This window comes from Curcuma longa, chromosome 2, assembly GCF_044706935.1.
Source record: "Curcuma longa cultivar G26 ecotype Majalengka, Jawa Barat chromosome 2, ITB_CL_G26_1.1, whole genome shotgun sequence".
NCBI lineage: Eukaryota > Viridiplantae > Streptophyta > Magnoliopsida > Zingiberales > Zingiberaceae > Curcuma > Curcuma longa.
Genome location: NC_133862.1, coordinates 10,920,095 through 10,936,572, shown reverse-complemented (window position 1 = coordinate 10,936,572; position 16,478 = coordinate 10,920,095). Strand labels below are relative to the sequence as shown.

At 36.5% G+C, this 16,478-nt stretch overlaps 3 protein-coding genes across 4 annotated transcripts; all 3 read left to right on the top strand.

Annotated features, from left to right (window-relative positions):
- The first annotated feature begins 6,646 nt into the window (after positions 1-6,646).
- On the top strand, positions 6,647-7,699 carry LOC141821373 (mannose-specific lectin 1-like). The gene has a single exon (XM_074708797.1). The coding sequence runs from the start codon at positions 6,699-6,701 to the stop codon at positions 7,491-7,493; it is 795 nt and encodes a 264-aa protein (XP_074564898.1). The 5' UTR covers positions 6,647-6,698; the 3' UTR covers positions 7,494-7,699.
- A 2,572-nt stretch (positions 7,700-10,271) lies between these two features.
- LOC141821601 (subtilisin-like protease SBT3.4) lies at positions 10,272-10,872 on the top strand. The gene is made up of 3 exons (XM_074708975.1): positions 10,272-10,483; positions 10,614-10,711; positions 10,811-10,872. Exons 1-3 carry the CDS (start codon positions 10,272-10,274, stop codon positions 10,870-10,872), a joined length of 372 nt encoding a protein of 123 aa, XP_074565076.1.
- Positions 10,873-11,647: 775 nt separating this feature from the next.
- On the top strand, positions 11,648-15,711 carry LOC141821238 (zinc finger transcription factor YY1). Of its 2 annotated transcripts, XM_074708640.1 has the most exons (6): positions 11,648-11,883; positions 12,060-12,118; positions 13,425-13,624; positions 13,939-14,028; positions 14,394-14,537; positions 14,993-15,711. In XM_074708640.1, the coding sequence occupies exons 1-6, from the start codon at positions 11,795-11,797 to the stop codon at positions 15,512-15,514; spliced, it is 1,104 nt and encodes a 367-aa protein (XP_074564741.1). In that variant the 5' UTR covers positions 11,648-11,794; the 3' UTR covers positions 15,515-15,711. The 2 variants fall into 2 exon arrangements, with proteins under 2 accessions (XP_074564741.1, XP_074564742.1); XM_074708641.1 differs by lacking the exon at positions 13,939-14,028.
- The last annotated feature ends 767 nt before the right edge of the window (positions 15,712-16,478 follow it).

Here is a 16,478-nt window from a genome sequence, read left to right as displayed (position 1 = left end):
AGTACCTAATTAATCGTGATTCACTTGGACTTCTTCTCTTGTTAACTACTTATTGAACTTCCAACTGTCAAGTATTTGGTCAACTGTAACTTAATTAGAATTTTTTTTTGCCAACTCGATCTCTTTTAGACTTCCAACTACCAAGTGTTTGGTTAATCATAATCCACTTAGACTGTTCATCGTCAAGTTTTCAATCATTATTGACCTACTTGAATCTCACTCAATCAATTAACTAATATATTAATCAAATATTAAAATAAATTCAAATTAATTCAAACTTGATCAACTGATCAGAAGAAGATTGTACCAACAAAATTAAAACTCACACGTATAAGATTATGCTTGTTTTGTACCTTATATGTTCATTTCTTTTATTTGAGCCACACATAGGTAGTTGATATTTATATAGAGTGATTAAATATAGTTGTACCGTGTGAATATAAGCACACGTTAATTTGATTTTAGAAGGATATATATAAATGTAGGATATAAAAAGCAATGCACGGAGGGGTGCATACTGATCATGAAATAAAAGAACCGAAAATAAGAACAATGAACACATTCAGATTTATTTGGTTCACAATCTTAATGTGTTGCTCAAAGACCTATGCATAAGAGATGCTTATCCACTATTATTTTCTCCTTTTGGAATACTTTCCGATTGCGAAAAAATCTCTTACATACAATTTGATCAACAATATAAGCATAATAATGATAAATAATTAAAGAGACATGGATATAAAATAATACAAATAATGTTATTGTCATTCTGTCTAGAAGTCCAAAATCGAAATAATCAAAATTTTCATTATTAGTTAATTGATGTTTTATATCAATCGATTGATAACAGATAGTCTAGTTCAAAATCGTAGTTCAAGGTCATAAGTCGATTGATGACAGATAGTCAAGTTTGAAATCATAATTCGAGGTCATTAGTCGATTGATGATCTCCAATTCAATTTAATTGGTTAAATCGATATTTAATCCTAATACACCATGCTTAGTTCACCACACTAGAATGGCGTGGTTGAGAGAAGAAGTTGAATTTTAATGGACATGGTTAGAAATATATGCAGTAACTCTAAACTTCCTAAATCCTTGTGAACTGAAGCTCTTAAAACGACAGTATATTTATAAACTTAGTTCCAAACAAGGCTATTTCAAAGATGTTATTTGGGTTGTAGAAAAATTGAAAATCGAGTTTTCAACATATATGCATTTAGGGATGTCTGTCTAAAGTAAGAGTTTATAACCCACAAGAAAATTAAAGAAACTAGACCTAAGGACTATAAGTGGGTATTTCATTAGATTATCTTATGATTTACCATCATCTTTGGATTGACTCAACGATGATAATGAGTCCTTTATAAATACTGACCTTCAGCCTTCAAGGTCCCTAAATATACACACCTTCAAGAATAATAACATCATAAAAAAAGATGTTTGGAGTGTTTAGAAGACTCTAATGTTTTAAACAACAATAAAATGGTGTTCAAGATGTTTTTCAAATATCAATGGCTGGAAGTAACAATCGATTTTTTTCCACATTCGATTATCATGTTTATTTAGTATAACACATGATGTAGAAGTCTAACATTTCAAACGGAAGAGTAAGTAATAAAATATCAGGTTAAATTTATTTTATTATTTATTTTCCAATTTATGATTTATTGTTATTTAATAGTACTGCAGAGCAACTTGGAATTCTTCGAGTCATCCCTGATACCACATACAAGTTGATATTGATGTATTGATCTCAATTCTCAATTAAGAGTTTTTCTTCTTTTGAAATAAAATAATTTGTGTGATAAATATGAACAATTCATAGCTCCCTTTTCTTTGTAAGATACGGGAAAAAATTGGAACTCGTCTTGCGAAGATGAAATGAACGAAACTGATTTCGTTCAAATTAGAGGTCGTTTGGTTAGTGAACCAAAGAGTTCAATTTTGAACTAAATTGAATCAATTTGGTTTGGCTTGTCATGAAAGAGATTTTACTAAAACGGATGCAATGAAAAGCTTCAACTTGTGAAGACGAATAGAACAAAACTTATTTGGGTCAAATCAGAATCCGCTTGGTTAGTGAACCAAGCGAACCAAAGGTGAACCAGTTTGCTACAGTAACCCTAATGAATCAGGTTCAAGCCAATCTTGTCTGGCTTCTTTTCCTCCTGGTTCAAGCTGGAAACCCTAGCGTTCCTCTTCCGCACGATAAAAATAGGGCATATTCATTGGCTTGTTCGCGGAAACACTACGACGTCGTCTCCTTCTTCCTTAGTGGCGCGTCGGCGGCTCCGCCCAATGCAGCCACCCACGATGAAGGAGGAGGAAAACCTAGGGAGTGGCGGTGGCTAGCGGCGAGGAGTCAAGACCTTCGCCGACGCTGCTCCTTTTCCTGTTGTGGGATTCGGCTTCCTTCGGGCGAGAAGGAGATGCTAGTGGCCGCCTCCTTTCTAAATCTTGCCATCTGCCTGAGGAATCCGGAGCCCTAGCTCGCCGTCGGCCAGAAGAAAGGGGAATTCGAGATCCACGTACGCCGTCTCCAGCACCATTTCCTTCCGAAGCAAAGCTGGTCGACGGTGTAGGGTGATGCTCCTCCCTGCAAGCTCGTCGCCGACCAAGTTTCCTTCGCCAGTGAGCAAACGGATTGAGGTGAGATTCTATGTCTTGTTGTTCGGTTAGATTGTTTGTAATTGTTGGATTTGATCGATTTATGTTGGGTTTTTTGTTGTTCTGTTAGGGTTTCAGCAACGAGAAGAACTAAAGTTTGTCGTGATTTAGGGCAGATCTGAGGTAAGGCTTTGAGCTTGGTTAGATTTCTGTTGTTGTGATAGAACAGTAGATTGAGTTGTTAGGATTGATTGCGGTTGGGTTTCCGTGGTTTTGGTCTATTCGGTTCGTGATGATTGGGTTGATTGGATCTGTTGGTTTCAGTTGAATGAGCTAGTGTTCTGCTCGATTAGGATTATTGTTGCTGTGGGTTTCTTGTTGAAGTGTTTGATCCGGTTTTGGTATGCTGTTTGATTTCGATTTGTTGGTTCTGTTTGTGCTATTTGGAGTTAATGGATTGATCGGGTTTGGCAAATCCATTTTTGGAATCTTGGGATCTTAGCTTGTTAGAATTTGTTCTATTGGATTTCTGAAATCTTGTTGAGTTCGGATGGTTACTGTCAAGTTTCAAGGAATGATTGGATCTATTTACATAATGTTGGATTGAGATCATATCTGTTCCCCAACCCATTCTTGCATGTTTGTATCGGTTGATTTGGGTTAGTTGAATTAAATTGATTTAGGTGATTAGTTGGGAATGAAGTTAACTTGTGTTAATTATCATGAGTTGGATTTGGATCTGATTTGGTTGGATCTGGCTGATCAAGTTGTTGGATCTGTTGACAGAACTGATTTGGTTGGATCCGGCTGATTAAGTTGTTGGATCTGTAGATGGATCAAATTTGATTTGATGCGATTAAGGTTAACCTTAGATTCGGTTATGACTTGTTGTAAATTTAATATATAATTATATTTAGTGGTGCTCTATGTTATAATTGGTAGGACCTTGATTGGTGGATCCTGCTACATACGAGGTATATTTTTCTGGGGGTTCTCGTATCGATATTCGTCATGTCAGGTGAGTACTCCTGTGCTTGGTCAACACATGTCTTATTCGTAGTGCATGATTATTTTTCGTTGTTAATTATCTATTGTTATCCTTATTTCATTCGTTGCTTGATACCTTGTTGATTGATCTTGATATGATCTTCTGATTGCTTCTATACAGTCGCATTTATTTGTTGATCTGTGAGTGATGACTTGTTCTAGTTGATGTTGATTATGCCTGATTGGATGTAGGTCTCACTTGTTGAATTGAGCATCATGACGTATGCATGATAGAAGTAGGTGTGAATCATTGTTGTTGTTGTTGACACTCACCTGACACTGTGTTGTAGTGGTATAGGGGTGAGAGTATTTGTTGCACTATGTTGGGTGCAACCAGAACTGGCTAGATAGCCCTCCTGTGATATCCTATCCACTCCCCACTTGATTAGTAGTGGTTTGTTGTTGGAGCGTGTGCAGTTATCCTGTCGTGCACCCTAGTTCATTGCACCGAGTGGATGTCTAGGGGTGGCGAGTGCAGATAGTGGCCATACATAATATATGTACATGCATTTGTTGGTAGTTGTACACTGCCTTTATGGTTGCTGCACTTGTTGCTATATGATTGCAGTAGTTGCACTTGTTGCTATATGATTGCGGTAGTTGTACTTGTTGCTATATGATTGTGGTTGTTGCACTTGTTGTTATATGATTGTTATATTGCGTGATATGATATGTATTACTCTCGTACACTCGTATTGCATGATACCTATTAGTTGTACGTAGTATATAGATCTTATTCATATATATATATATATCCTATATATTATATATATATATATATATATATATATATATATATATATATATATATATATATATTCACGTTATGCACTGATATCCACCTTAGACTTCCTGAGGTTTTTCACCACCTTTATTCTCCTCTGGTAGCAGATAAGGACGTTGATTGGAGCTTGGAAGTCTGCCAGTCTGCTCCATCATCTCACAGCAGTAGTCTCTATTCTGTCATTTTTACTTCTATGTTTTTTTAGACTGTATTGGATTGTTGGTTTCAGAGTTATGTGCGTATCAGCATGTTATGTTCGTATGATTCCGATGGACATGAATCTTGTTATGATTCTGTTGCGTGGTTTCTGATTTCGTAGACTTGTAGAGTTTATCGTTGTTTTGTGATGATGTTTTTCGATTTATACATATTGTTATGTGATTATGCATATGTTTGGATTGGTGAGTGGTTGTGTGGATCACATTTCATTTAATTTAGTAGTTAAAATTCATGTATTATATAGTTGAACGGTCGTGTGAACCTTTATGTTAGTATGTATTCAAGAAAATTGAATTGTTACAGAGAAATGTTGTCAAAATTTTTTAAACGATCGTCTCCCGGGACATGACATTCTTCGGATTTACTTTTTTATTATATAAATTTAAATTTAAACACTATTAAAGGAACAAAGCTCGTATATAAAATTTGGTTAAGATTTATTTTACAAAATTTATATTTAGTATATAAAAATATAATATGTATTATAAATTTTGTACCTTTTATATTATTTATACTATAATAAAATTGAGAAAAGTTATATACTTCATTTATTAAATCATAATAAACTCTAAACAGTAACAATTGTCCTTCTTAATTTTTTAATATAAAAGATATAGAAATATAAAAATAAGAAGTGATTGAGAGACAACAAACCTTTAATTCATCTCTCAATATGAATTTCTCTTGATATGTTCTCAACTATCCTTCAACAAAAAATGAAATCCGTCATCTCAATGGTTATACACGGTTGATCTTATGACCATCTATGAGATAAATTAAGATTCAATCCTTGTCCACTTTGATAAATTTATTTTTTCATAATCAATTCAATTATATCCCGAAGACATGTGAAAGATAACCCAATGCAACGAAGAGTCTATCTATATCGTACGTTGTGTTCTCATATGCTTTTACTATACTCATGACATTTTTAAAAAATGATAAATCTCAATTAGCCTCATTGACTATCCTTAGGGGTGATTGGCCCGGTCCCACGGAAGTTTTCCACCGGCCATCAGAGTAAATCAGAAAATATACACAGCGGCCAGCTCAGACGCCCAGTATCCTTTTACTATAATGACATTTTAAAAAAAATGATAAATCCCAGTCAGTCTCATGGATTCAATCCCTGGGGAGTGGTCGGTCCGGTCCCACGGAAGTTTCCCACCGACCACCAGGGTAAATCAGGAAGTGCATACGGCGGCCAACGGCCCAGTATCCTTTGATTGCGTTCTCCGCTTGGAAGAAAAAATAAAAAGATTTTCAATAAAAAAATGATAATCCCAGTAGCCACATCTCTGGGAGTGGTCGGCCCGGTCCCATAAATCGGGAAGCGCATACGGCGGCCAATCCAGATGTCCAGCATCCTTTGATTGCGTTCCCCATTTGGAGAAAAAAATACGCCGTAGCTGGGGATCGAAAAAAAAAAAAAAAAAAAAGTTTTTCAATAAAGTATGCACTTGAGCGTGTCTCCCATTCATTACTACCTAAATCACAATCGTCGATTTTCAATAAAGTTTTTTTGTCTTTCGTTAATAATGTTTCTGTACACTTTATCAATATGAACGGTTAGAGAGAGATGTGTGAGTCCCATTTCCAATAGAACCTAAACTGGAGGGGCATTGCCATTGATTGGCTAGTTTTGTCATACTGATCTACAAATCAATGATAAATTATTTACTTTGATTATCGACGGCACAACCATGCCACTTCATATGAATTATATATATTTTAATTAACAATTCTGATAGTTATCCAACAAGTGATACAGATCCATTTTAATTACTCAGATCAAAACTGAATAGTTAGATCCGAAGATTGAATATAATAATCAAGCTAAGACCATATACTATGAATGATTCTTGCTACTGTTTTTTTTCCCATTAATAAATTTAATTTACTGTTTTTGAGTTTTAAGTACCGTAAATTTAATTACCTCCTTGTCATCGATCTATAAATAGATGGGAGTTGCATTATACTCTAAACAAGCAATATCACTTGAGTGAAGTGATCAGTGATATCCGTACGTAGCTTAACCATGGCTTCCCTCGTCATGCTCTCTGCTGCTGTCCTCCTCGGCCTCCTCCTGCCTTTCTCCATGGCCAACAACGTTCTATATGGCGGCCACAAGCTGCTTGCCGGCGAATCCCTCACCGAAGGGGACTTTACCTTCATCATGCAGTCCGACTGCAACCTGGTGTTGTACGACAAGGACCAGGCGTTGTGGTCCTCCGGGACCAACGGCCTAGGCAGCAGGTGCTTCGCCCGCATGCAGACCGACGGCAACTTCATCATCTTCAACGATCGCCTCAACAAAGTTTGGGAGAGCGGCACCCGCCAAACGGAGGGCGAGTTCATCCTCGTCCTGCAGCGCGACGGCCACGTCGTCATCTACGCCGACCCTATATTTACCGTCCCTGAGGTTGAACCAAAGAACAGGAAGGTGGCCACGGTGACTAATAATAATATTCTCTATGCCGGCGACAAGCTGAACACTGGCGAATCCCTCACCGAAGGGGACTTCACCTTCATCATGCAGTCCGACTGCAACTTGGTGTTGTACGACAACGACAAGGACATGTGGTCCTCTGCATCCAACGGCCTAGGCAACAACTGCGCCGCCCACTTACAGACCAACGGCGACCTCGTCATCCGCAGTGACGACGGCAACGTTGTTTGGTCGAGCAACACCAGCCAGCCGGAGGGCGAGTTCATCCTCGTCCTGCAGCGCGACGGCAAGGTCGTCATCTACAGCCGCGCTATATTTACCATCCCCAACGCTGAACCCAGAAATAGGAAGATCAGGAAGATCGCCATGGTGACTAAAAATTAGTTGGCTTCACCAGGAACCATGCATGGATCGCTAGCTAGTTATTAAATAAAACAGAATAAAATGAAGCGAGGCATAAATAATATAATTAGCTACATGCATGGTACGTACGTAGCCTCGTACGTTGTTATGTTGTATGTACTGTTAAGTTGATGTGAATCCATCACCTTAATTATCTACTTGCTCTGCTCTTTTTTATTTTTTTTAAAGTTGAATTGCGTTGAAAAAAGAAAAACAATTAATTAAATTAAAGAAATCTAATAGCTAGCACGTATAAATTGAAAAAAAAAAATAAAATTAATACAAGGTGGAATCTAATTAGCCTTCCAGCTTTGATAATATGTAACAATATTATTGGCTAATGTTTGAGATTTTGGAGGAGAAGGTTTTTTAAAATTTTAGAGATCGACCATCTATAATTGAAATACAGAATACATTAAAACAGTGGATATATAGTTATTCAAATATAATAAATAATAATTATTTATGGTCATAGAGATAATATGTCATCCTCTCGATAATAGTTTTAAATTTTTTTCTTTAAATATTTATTGTCTCTCACATAACTTTAATTAATAAAAATATTTTGACTATATCTTAAATTATTTTATATAAATCATCTTTAATATAACTCTTCTTTAAATCTTACGGCCCCACGACCATTTGTGAGGAGGTAAATCTAGAAACTGCAGTTGGTCACGACGCATGAAAGTATTACCTGACTTCGTCAGGATTCGAACCCTTGCCCTCTTCTGTAAGTCTGCTGCGTCGTAACCAACTCAGCTATATCTCGGGGGCATCTTTATATAACTCTAATCTTACAGATGGATGATCATGATCTAAAATATTATGAAGGTCAAATTAAATCTTTATTTATTTTTTTTGAGGATCTCACATGGTTCCATATAGATCGATCTAAGGTCTGATAGAATTCACATATATCTCTATAATAATATGATATTGCCCATTTTATATCTAAATCCTCATAGTTTTATATTTTGAATTGTATTCAAAAGGGCTCATAACAATGAGATATTTTCCTCTTATAATCTCATGATCTTAGTAGAGGATGATATATGTAAGTGTAAATTATTTTAATTAATTAAGTACATTTGAGGAGAAATTTAAAATCATATTATGTGGGGGTCCATCTATTTAATTAAAAATGAATAATAAATTTAAAATTCTCTTATATTTGTTTTTGATCTTTTAATATCGATCACTGTTGGCGTTCATTGTAATCGTGAATTGATTGACACACATTTCAATTATAATAGATCGCGAGTCTTTGATCCGGTCCGAGATCAATAAATAGGTCGAATCATTAAAGTATCTATGATCAAGCTTTTTCGGGAGATCAAATGCATGTTAAATGACTGCTTACGGATCAACTTCTATTGAATCGACCTTTATCCGGTCAATTGTTACTATATATGGCGAGTAATGTAAGGACTCGAACGAGGATCTCCGATGGCAATGACTGGACAAATCGGCCAAAGGGTTAGAAGGTAAACCAAAGTGAACCTTGGTGAGACCTCTCTCCGATACTCAAATTAGATCTCGTAGAAAAGTTTGAGAAGAAATAGCACAAGAGTGAAAGTAGTAATATCATGTACGTCTGATCTATCGGAGTTTTATTGTTGTCGAGCATTCAATCAACCTTGGCATGTTGGGGCATCCTCATTGCCTAGTGTTCAATTAACCTTAATTTGTTATAGTTTTACGTCTCATGTCAACTCCATGTTAAACTTTTGGTCATTCAGTGTTCAGTTAACCATAACTCACTTAGACTTTCCTCTTGCTAACTATCTATTGGATTTTCAACCGTCAAATACCTAATTAACCATGTTTCACTTGAACTTTTTCTCTTGTTAACTACTTATTGGACTTTCAATTATCAAGTATTTGGTCAACTGTAACTTAACTACTAGAATTTTTTTTGCCAACTCTTTTTTAGACTTTTTCCAACTACCAAGTGTTTGGTTAATCATAACCCACTTAGGCTGTTCTATCATCAAGTTTTCAATCAATATTAACCTACTTGATGTTTTACTCAACTAATTAATTAATATATTAATCAAATATTAAAATCAAATTCAAATTAACTTGATCAACTGATCAATTTTGACTAGAGAAGATTGTGCCAATAAAATTAAAACTCACACGTATAATTAAGATTATGCTTGTTTTGTACCTTATATTCATTTTTTATTTGAGCCACACATAGGTAGTTGTTATTTATATAGAGTGATTAAATATAGTTGTACCGTGTGAATATAAGCCCACGTTAATTTGATTTTAGAAGGATATCTCCGATTCAATTTAATTGGTTGATATTTAAATTCTAAATTCAAAACTAAATCGAATTAATCAATATATATATATATCCAAATTAATCGAATCAAACTTTAACTAATTCTGTCGGTTAATTAGATTTGATCGATATTTCACTCAACCCTAGCTATGGATTATTGATCAGAGAGTAAGTTAGCCAAGAGAATTAATGAAAATCTACGATTTAATATGCTCTGCTCATTGATAAATTTAATAAATGAATTTGATATTTGTGTGGAACTTTGAAGAAGTTACAGATTGGAAATATCATTTAATCAATCTAATAAACAGATGCCCAATTAAATTCCCATTTAAGTTACAAAATGCAACTATTTGCTTCAACGCTTCCAATTCCGGATACAACATCATTATAAATTTCGAGCAACTAATCAACAAGGAAAACCAAGAAACAGAGAAGAACAAGGAAAACCAAGAGACGGAGGAGAAATGGAGAGAAATCTTCTTGTGTTCTTTGTCCTCTTCCTCTCTTTCTCTGCTTCCTCTTGCTCGGCTTATTTCTCCGGCGATGCCGACTCCGACGAGGCTCTAGCTGTAGCGCCGACCGGCAGAGCTAGAGTCTACATTGTGGTTGTGAAATGGCACAAGGGTCTGGATACAAAACACTTCGCCATTAGAACTTTGACCACGGTTCTCGGCAGGTGTCGCTCTTATTAATCTAAACAAAGAATACTTTCACATTCAATATGATCCTGAAACATCTCAAACTCATTGCTTTTAGTGATAATTAGAATTTTTTTTGTTTAATCTTGAATTTGTTTACGAGAGCAGTGAGGTAGCTGCTAAAAAGGCCTTGGTGTACGTCTACGACAATGTGTTCCCTGGTTTTGCTGCAAAACTCACTCCTATAGAGGCTTCCAAACTGGAGAGTAAGTAGCAAAACCTAATGTTCTAATGGTTTTAAATTATTTTATTTTATTTATTTATTTTTCAATTTATAATTTGTTGTTAATTATTTAATATCGCAGAGCAATCTGGAATTCTTCGAGTTGTTCCTGATATCACATACCATTTGATGTCGATGTATTGATCTCAATTCAGATCAAGAGTTTTTCTCCTTTTGATATAAAATAATTCGCGCAATAAATTAATACGAACAAATTCACAGCTTCCTTTTCTTTTGGGCATATATATATGCTCTTTAATTATGATAAATAAATCGTGTTGAACAATTGAGTTAAACAAGATTTTTAATAAATGAATTAACTATTACATGCTAATAACTCAATAAATATTGAGATACTACGAAGTGACAATAATATTGAAGATTTATCGATAATTACAGATAAAAAAATGAATATAAGAAAACTAATTAAAATTTTAATTATATTCTAGAATCAAAGATCGATATGCAATACTAATGAAAGCTTAATCGATGCAATTCCAATTAAATTATAGTCAATACCAATTCAAACTATAGATATATTTTTATGATCTCGAGTATACCAATTCACTTTTTCAGAGATATAGCTGAGTTGATTATAGAGAGTTGCAGAAGAGGGCAAGGGTTCGAATCCTGGCGAAGTCAGGCAATACCCTCCTGCGTCGTGACCAATCGATTTCAATTTACCTCCTCACAGATGGTATATTTTTCGATCGAGTATACCAATTTTCACTTTTTCAAGAAGGAAAGTAGATATATATTTTTTGTGAAATTATTGGACTTTTAGCCTTTATTTCTTTATAAATATTGTAATTAAAATTTATAATTTATTTATATTATTATTAAAGTAAGTTTGTTATCGAGTATTCCTATTTACAAGGGCCTTTGTAGAATCTTTTATGGAAGATCCAATGGAGAAATTTGTGTCCTCCAGCGCCTCATCCCTTCTCATAACGGAAGGGGGCTCGGTTCTTCGCCTCGTGTCCTCCCCTTCTGCGCCCTCCTTTCCCCAACCCTACCTTTTACTTGGCCGCTCGCTCGCGGCTGCCGCCGTTAGAGGCGCGGAGCTATGGATCTCGCTCTCAATCATCCGGCGCCGGAGCGGAGACCTGCCGACAAGGATTACCACCCGACGACCGTCCGGTGGGTCAAGGAATGGTGCGCCGCCTTCGTTCTTCTTTGCTGTTTGATTATGCGTCGTCATGGATTTCTTGCGTTTCGGGTTGGGGCTGGGGCGGGGCTGGGGTTTTTCAATTGGCTTGGTGCCATGCAATTGTGCGCTGTCACGGCTGATCGTGCTAAATATTTGTGTTTTTTTTGGATCTTTGATTTAGGGTTCCGCAGGATGTTGTTGCGACGGGAGGAAAGTGCTTCCTTTTGAAGTGGGTTACGGGTAATGCCTCCCTTCTCTTTTGTTTTAGTTGAGAAGTGTTCCGAGGCCTAACCTTTTGCTTGCTTTCTGAAGCAATCGTGTTGTTTTTAGTCTTCCCTGCATGGATTGTTCTGTCATGCACATTCTTTTGACACATTTTTTTTCTGGTTCGGTGCAGTACAGTTACTTTCATGCTAGAACAGTCTGATTTTTACTTGATTTCAAACAAGCTCTATTCTTCTGAAGAATAATGTGTGGAATGAGGCTTTTGTTCATTATTGTTTGCCACTTCAGTTCTTTTTGAAAATTCACTTTCTTCAGCATATAAAATGTCCACAGATAAGTATTTAATTGTTTTTCAATCTAGAGAATATCCTACCTATTATATGACTCCAATATTAAATTTTCTAGGGAAAAATCATAAAGGCACTCCTTTTTTGAAAGTATTTGACATTTGAAATGACCAAACTGTTTTATTTTCCCCTACTAAGGAAGAAACCACCAATCCTTCATAATAAACCAAAATTATGTTAAAAAAATAAATTCAAAAGATAACAACACCAACAAAATATGAAATTTACCTTTGACAAGTACAAATAGTTGAAAAATGAACAATTTGGTATGAAACTATTCATTTCATCTATTTAATGCATGAATAATAGATCATCTTCTTCTCTCCTAAAGATTATCTTGCATTGTGTTTTCATCAAAATTATTCATTTTGATTAAAAACCTACAATAAAACACTTGAACGAGACTTGGCAGTGGAGAGGTTATGTGGAAGAGATGCCTTCAATATGGCTTGGTAGCGGGGGAAGGACCACGAGAAGGAGAGAATAGATATATGATGACAAAGGGGATAGCTCTGAGAATAAAAAGTTTGGTGGCAAGGAGGGCCTATAGAAAGATGGTGCTTCAATATGTTTTGGTGACTGGGAAGTGTCTAAGGAGAGGGCTTTGATGGCTGTAGAGGAGATTACAGTGAGGAGGAGATTCAATGATAGAAAGGATGACCTTTAGGAGAGAAGAAGATGATCAGTTTGGGACTTTCTAAACAAGTCATCCATTCAAACTAGTTCTCGAGGTAAAATTGATGAATGATGATAAATGAGAAACCCACTTTTATAGTTTCCAGAGAGGAGTGACTCTTTAATATTAATGAAAAAGTGGGGCACCTTTGTTATTTTTGCATAATTTTCTATTTTCGTGACTGATAATGTATGCAATTTGTAGATGCAATAAAAGTCAGCCTTGCATGATGTTCCTAACCGTGTATTTTCATGTTTATGACCAGTCTAAATTTTGCATTTTGATGATTCTTTATTAGAGGACATGTTGAAGGCTATCAAAGAAAAGTCCAAAGAAACAGAAGAAGAAGAACTGAAACCTGAACCAGCTACTGAGGTTCTATTCCTGTGTAGCTACGAAGGTTGTGGGAAAACTTTCATAGATGCTGGTGCTTTAAAGAAGCATGCTCACATCCATGGAGAGAAGCAACATATTTGCCAATACGAAGGATGTGGAAAGGTGTTTTTCATTTTGTATACGATTGTTTTGTCAGTGTTAAAAGGTTTTATGGTCGCGGAAGACTACTAGTATCAGTGCCTCTTAAATTCATTACATTTAATGCACACTTATTCCTAGTTTTACAGTTGAACTAGTTCCTTTTTTACTTCTGGTTTGTTTTAGCTGTGTTAATTTGGTTACATGTCCCGTATTTGCGTATGGCATGCTTGATTCAGCGATGAAACCTCTTCATGCATTAGGGTGTTTTGACTAGTTATTGACGTTAGATGCGTCTCTTGCATTTCACCTTTCTAACATAATCATTGCTGTTGCAGAAATTTTTAGATAGTTCAAAGTTAAAGAGACATTATCTAATTCATACAGGGGAAAGGGATTTCATTTGCCCTCATGAAGGCTGTGGTAAGGTGATTATGATACCTTCGTATATATAGCTTATCTAATCAGTATGAGTATGTGAAATTTGACCTCTAAACCTCAGATACAACTTTGCTGGTTCTTATTTTTGGTTTTGTATTATCTTCCCATCTTGAGCCTTGGTGCAACGGTAAAGTTGTTCCGTATGACCTGGAGGTCACAGGTTCGAGTCTCGGAAATATCCTCTTGTCAACAATAGACTCTTTCTTGAGATCCCGTATTGACGGGAGCTTCGTACACCAGACTGTCCTTTATTATCTTCCCATCTTACTTCAGCTTATCAGTCCAGGACATTTCCTTTATGATGCTCCGCTATTTTTCACAGTGCTAACATATTCCAAGATGTGAATTACAGGCCTTCTCGTTGGATTTTAACTTAAGGGCACATATGAAAACGCACTCAGTGGAAAACTATCATGTTTGCCCTTACCTGGAATGTGGAAAGAGATACATAAATGAGAGCAAGCTAAGAACCCACATGAAGACACACCATGATAAGGTAGCCTATGCATATTTGAATTTCATCCAGGTGCTTCATTTCCTTTTTCATTGCTTAATCATCTCAATGTGTAAAGAGTTACCTTTTGATCTATCATCCTTTTGTAACATTGTGAGTTTCAAAAAACAAGTCTGAACTCTCTGGACAAGCATTTTTTGTCTCTTATACTGGTTATCGCAATCTTTTATCTCAGCTAATTCAAGAAAGCTGTCATGATTGTGTTTATTTTATTGTCACATTCATTCTTTTATCACTTATGATTCTCAGATGTCATTTTGTCGATACTTCACAAGAGAATTAAGTGGCATATGCACTTGAAGTTTATGCCTATAAGATGAGACAGTTGAACACTCTTCGAAATTGATTTTGATAATGATGCTTACTGTGCAGATAAATTTATTTTTCTGATCATTTTACAGTTAAAACTTGTTGACTGTTTCCCCTGATCTTTATAGAACAACATGATCGATGCGGTGAAGCACACCCCAGCGATTGAGAAACCACATACCACTCCCAAGGCAGCTGCAACTGGATATAGTTCGGCCTCCGTGCAGCGACCGTATGCTTGTCCCTACGAAGGTTGTGAGAAAGCTTACATCCATGAGTACAAACTGAACCTGCATTTCAAAAGGGAGCATCCCGGCCATAATTCTGAAGAAAACAATAAAGCTGCAGCTGCTGCCGAGCAAGGCATGGAAGAAGGCAGCGATCAAGAAGCATACGTCGCTAGAGGTGCGCGGGGCAAGAACGCAAAACGGAGCAAGCCAAATCCGACTTCACAGTTGCCACCTGCAAAAGTGAAAAGGAAAGTGATTCCTCCGACTTTACCTCCCGTCAAGAAGCAGCAATGGCCAAGCAAAGATGTGTACGAGGAAGATAGTGAAGAAACCGAAGAAGACAGAGACAACGTCGAGGGAGATGGATGGAGGTACCAGGAGGTGAATGGGGACGATGAGGAGACAGAAGATGAAGACTGAAACCATTCCTAGCAGATGCCAGTTGAGATCCAGCAAATTCACACCCTTGCTATTGTTCTATATTGTTTTTTAAACATAGAAGCATCATTCAACAGTCTTCTTCTTTTTTTTTCTTTCTTTTTTTTTGTTGGTTTTGTTTTTATCCAAACGGATTAAGTTTCTTTTTAATGAATGAAGGAAATCTGCATCTTCATACCCTTCTTCGTGTAGACGTGCATGTTTCTTAATCTATTTCAGTCGTTCCTGTAAATTTTTGTGAGAATTTAGTGTTCTGTGTTCTTGGAAGTTTGCTTAGATGTGATTAACCTACTTTCCACCTGATCTCAAGGGTGTCAATTTGTGTCCCCGGGGCAATGGTGCAACGGTAAGACATTCAGGTTGTGACCCAGAGATCCGTGGTTCGATTCCCAGTTACGATGTATTTACAAGAATTTTTTTTCAAATGGGAAACACAATCAAAGGATGCTGGGCATCTGGATTGGCTGTCGGATGCGCTTTCCGATTTACCCTGGTTGTCGGTGGGAAATTTCCGTGGGACCAGTCGACCATCCCAGAAATTGAATCCATGAGACTGACTGAGATTTATCAAGGGTGTCAATTTATGTGTAATATAGATTTTTTTAATGTATTTAAAATTTTATTCACAGATTAAAAAAAATTCTTATATTATTAAAAATTGAAGTTTATATATAAAACTTGGAGAGTTGGAGTTCCCTTCTCTACTTTACCCATTCGCTTCCTTCTAGTTCCTTCGCTACGGTTCCATGGAGGCTCCGCCGCGCCCCTCTTCGCCTTCCTCTTCGCTCCGCTATTGCTACTGCCGCTGTTTTCGCCGCTGCTGCCGATGCTTCTGCTGCTTCTATACTCCCACCGGGGACTGGTGATTTCGATCGACCTAGCCGTTTTCTGATTTGCATGATGGATTAGCTTTTGTAAGAATTTGTAAAATCTGTAACTCGCAGTT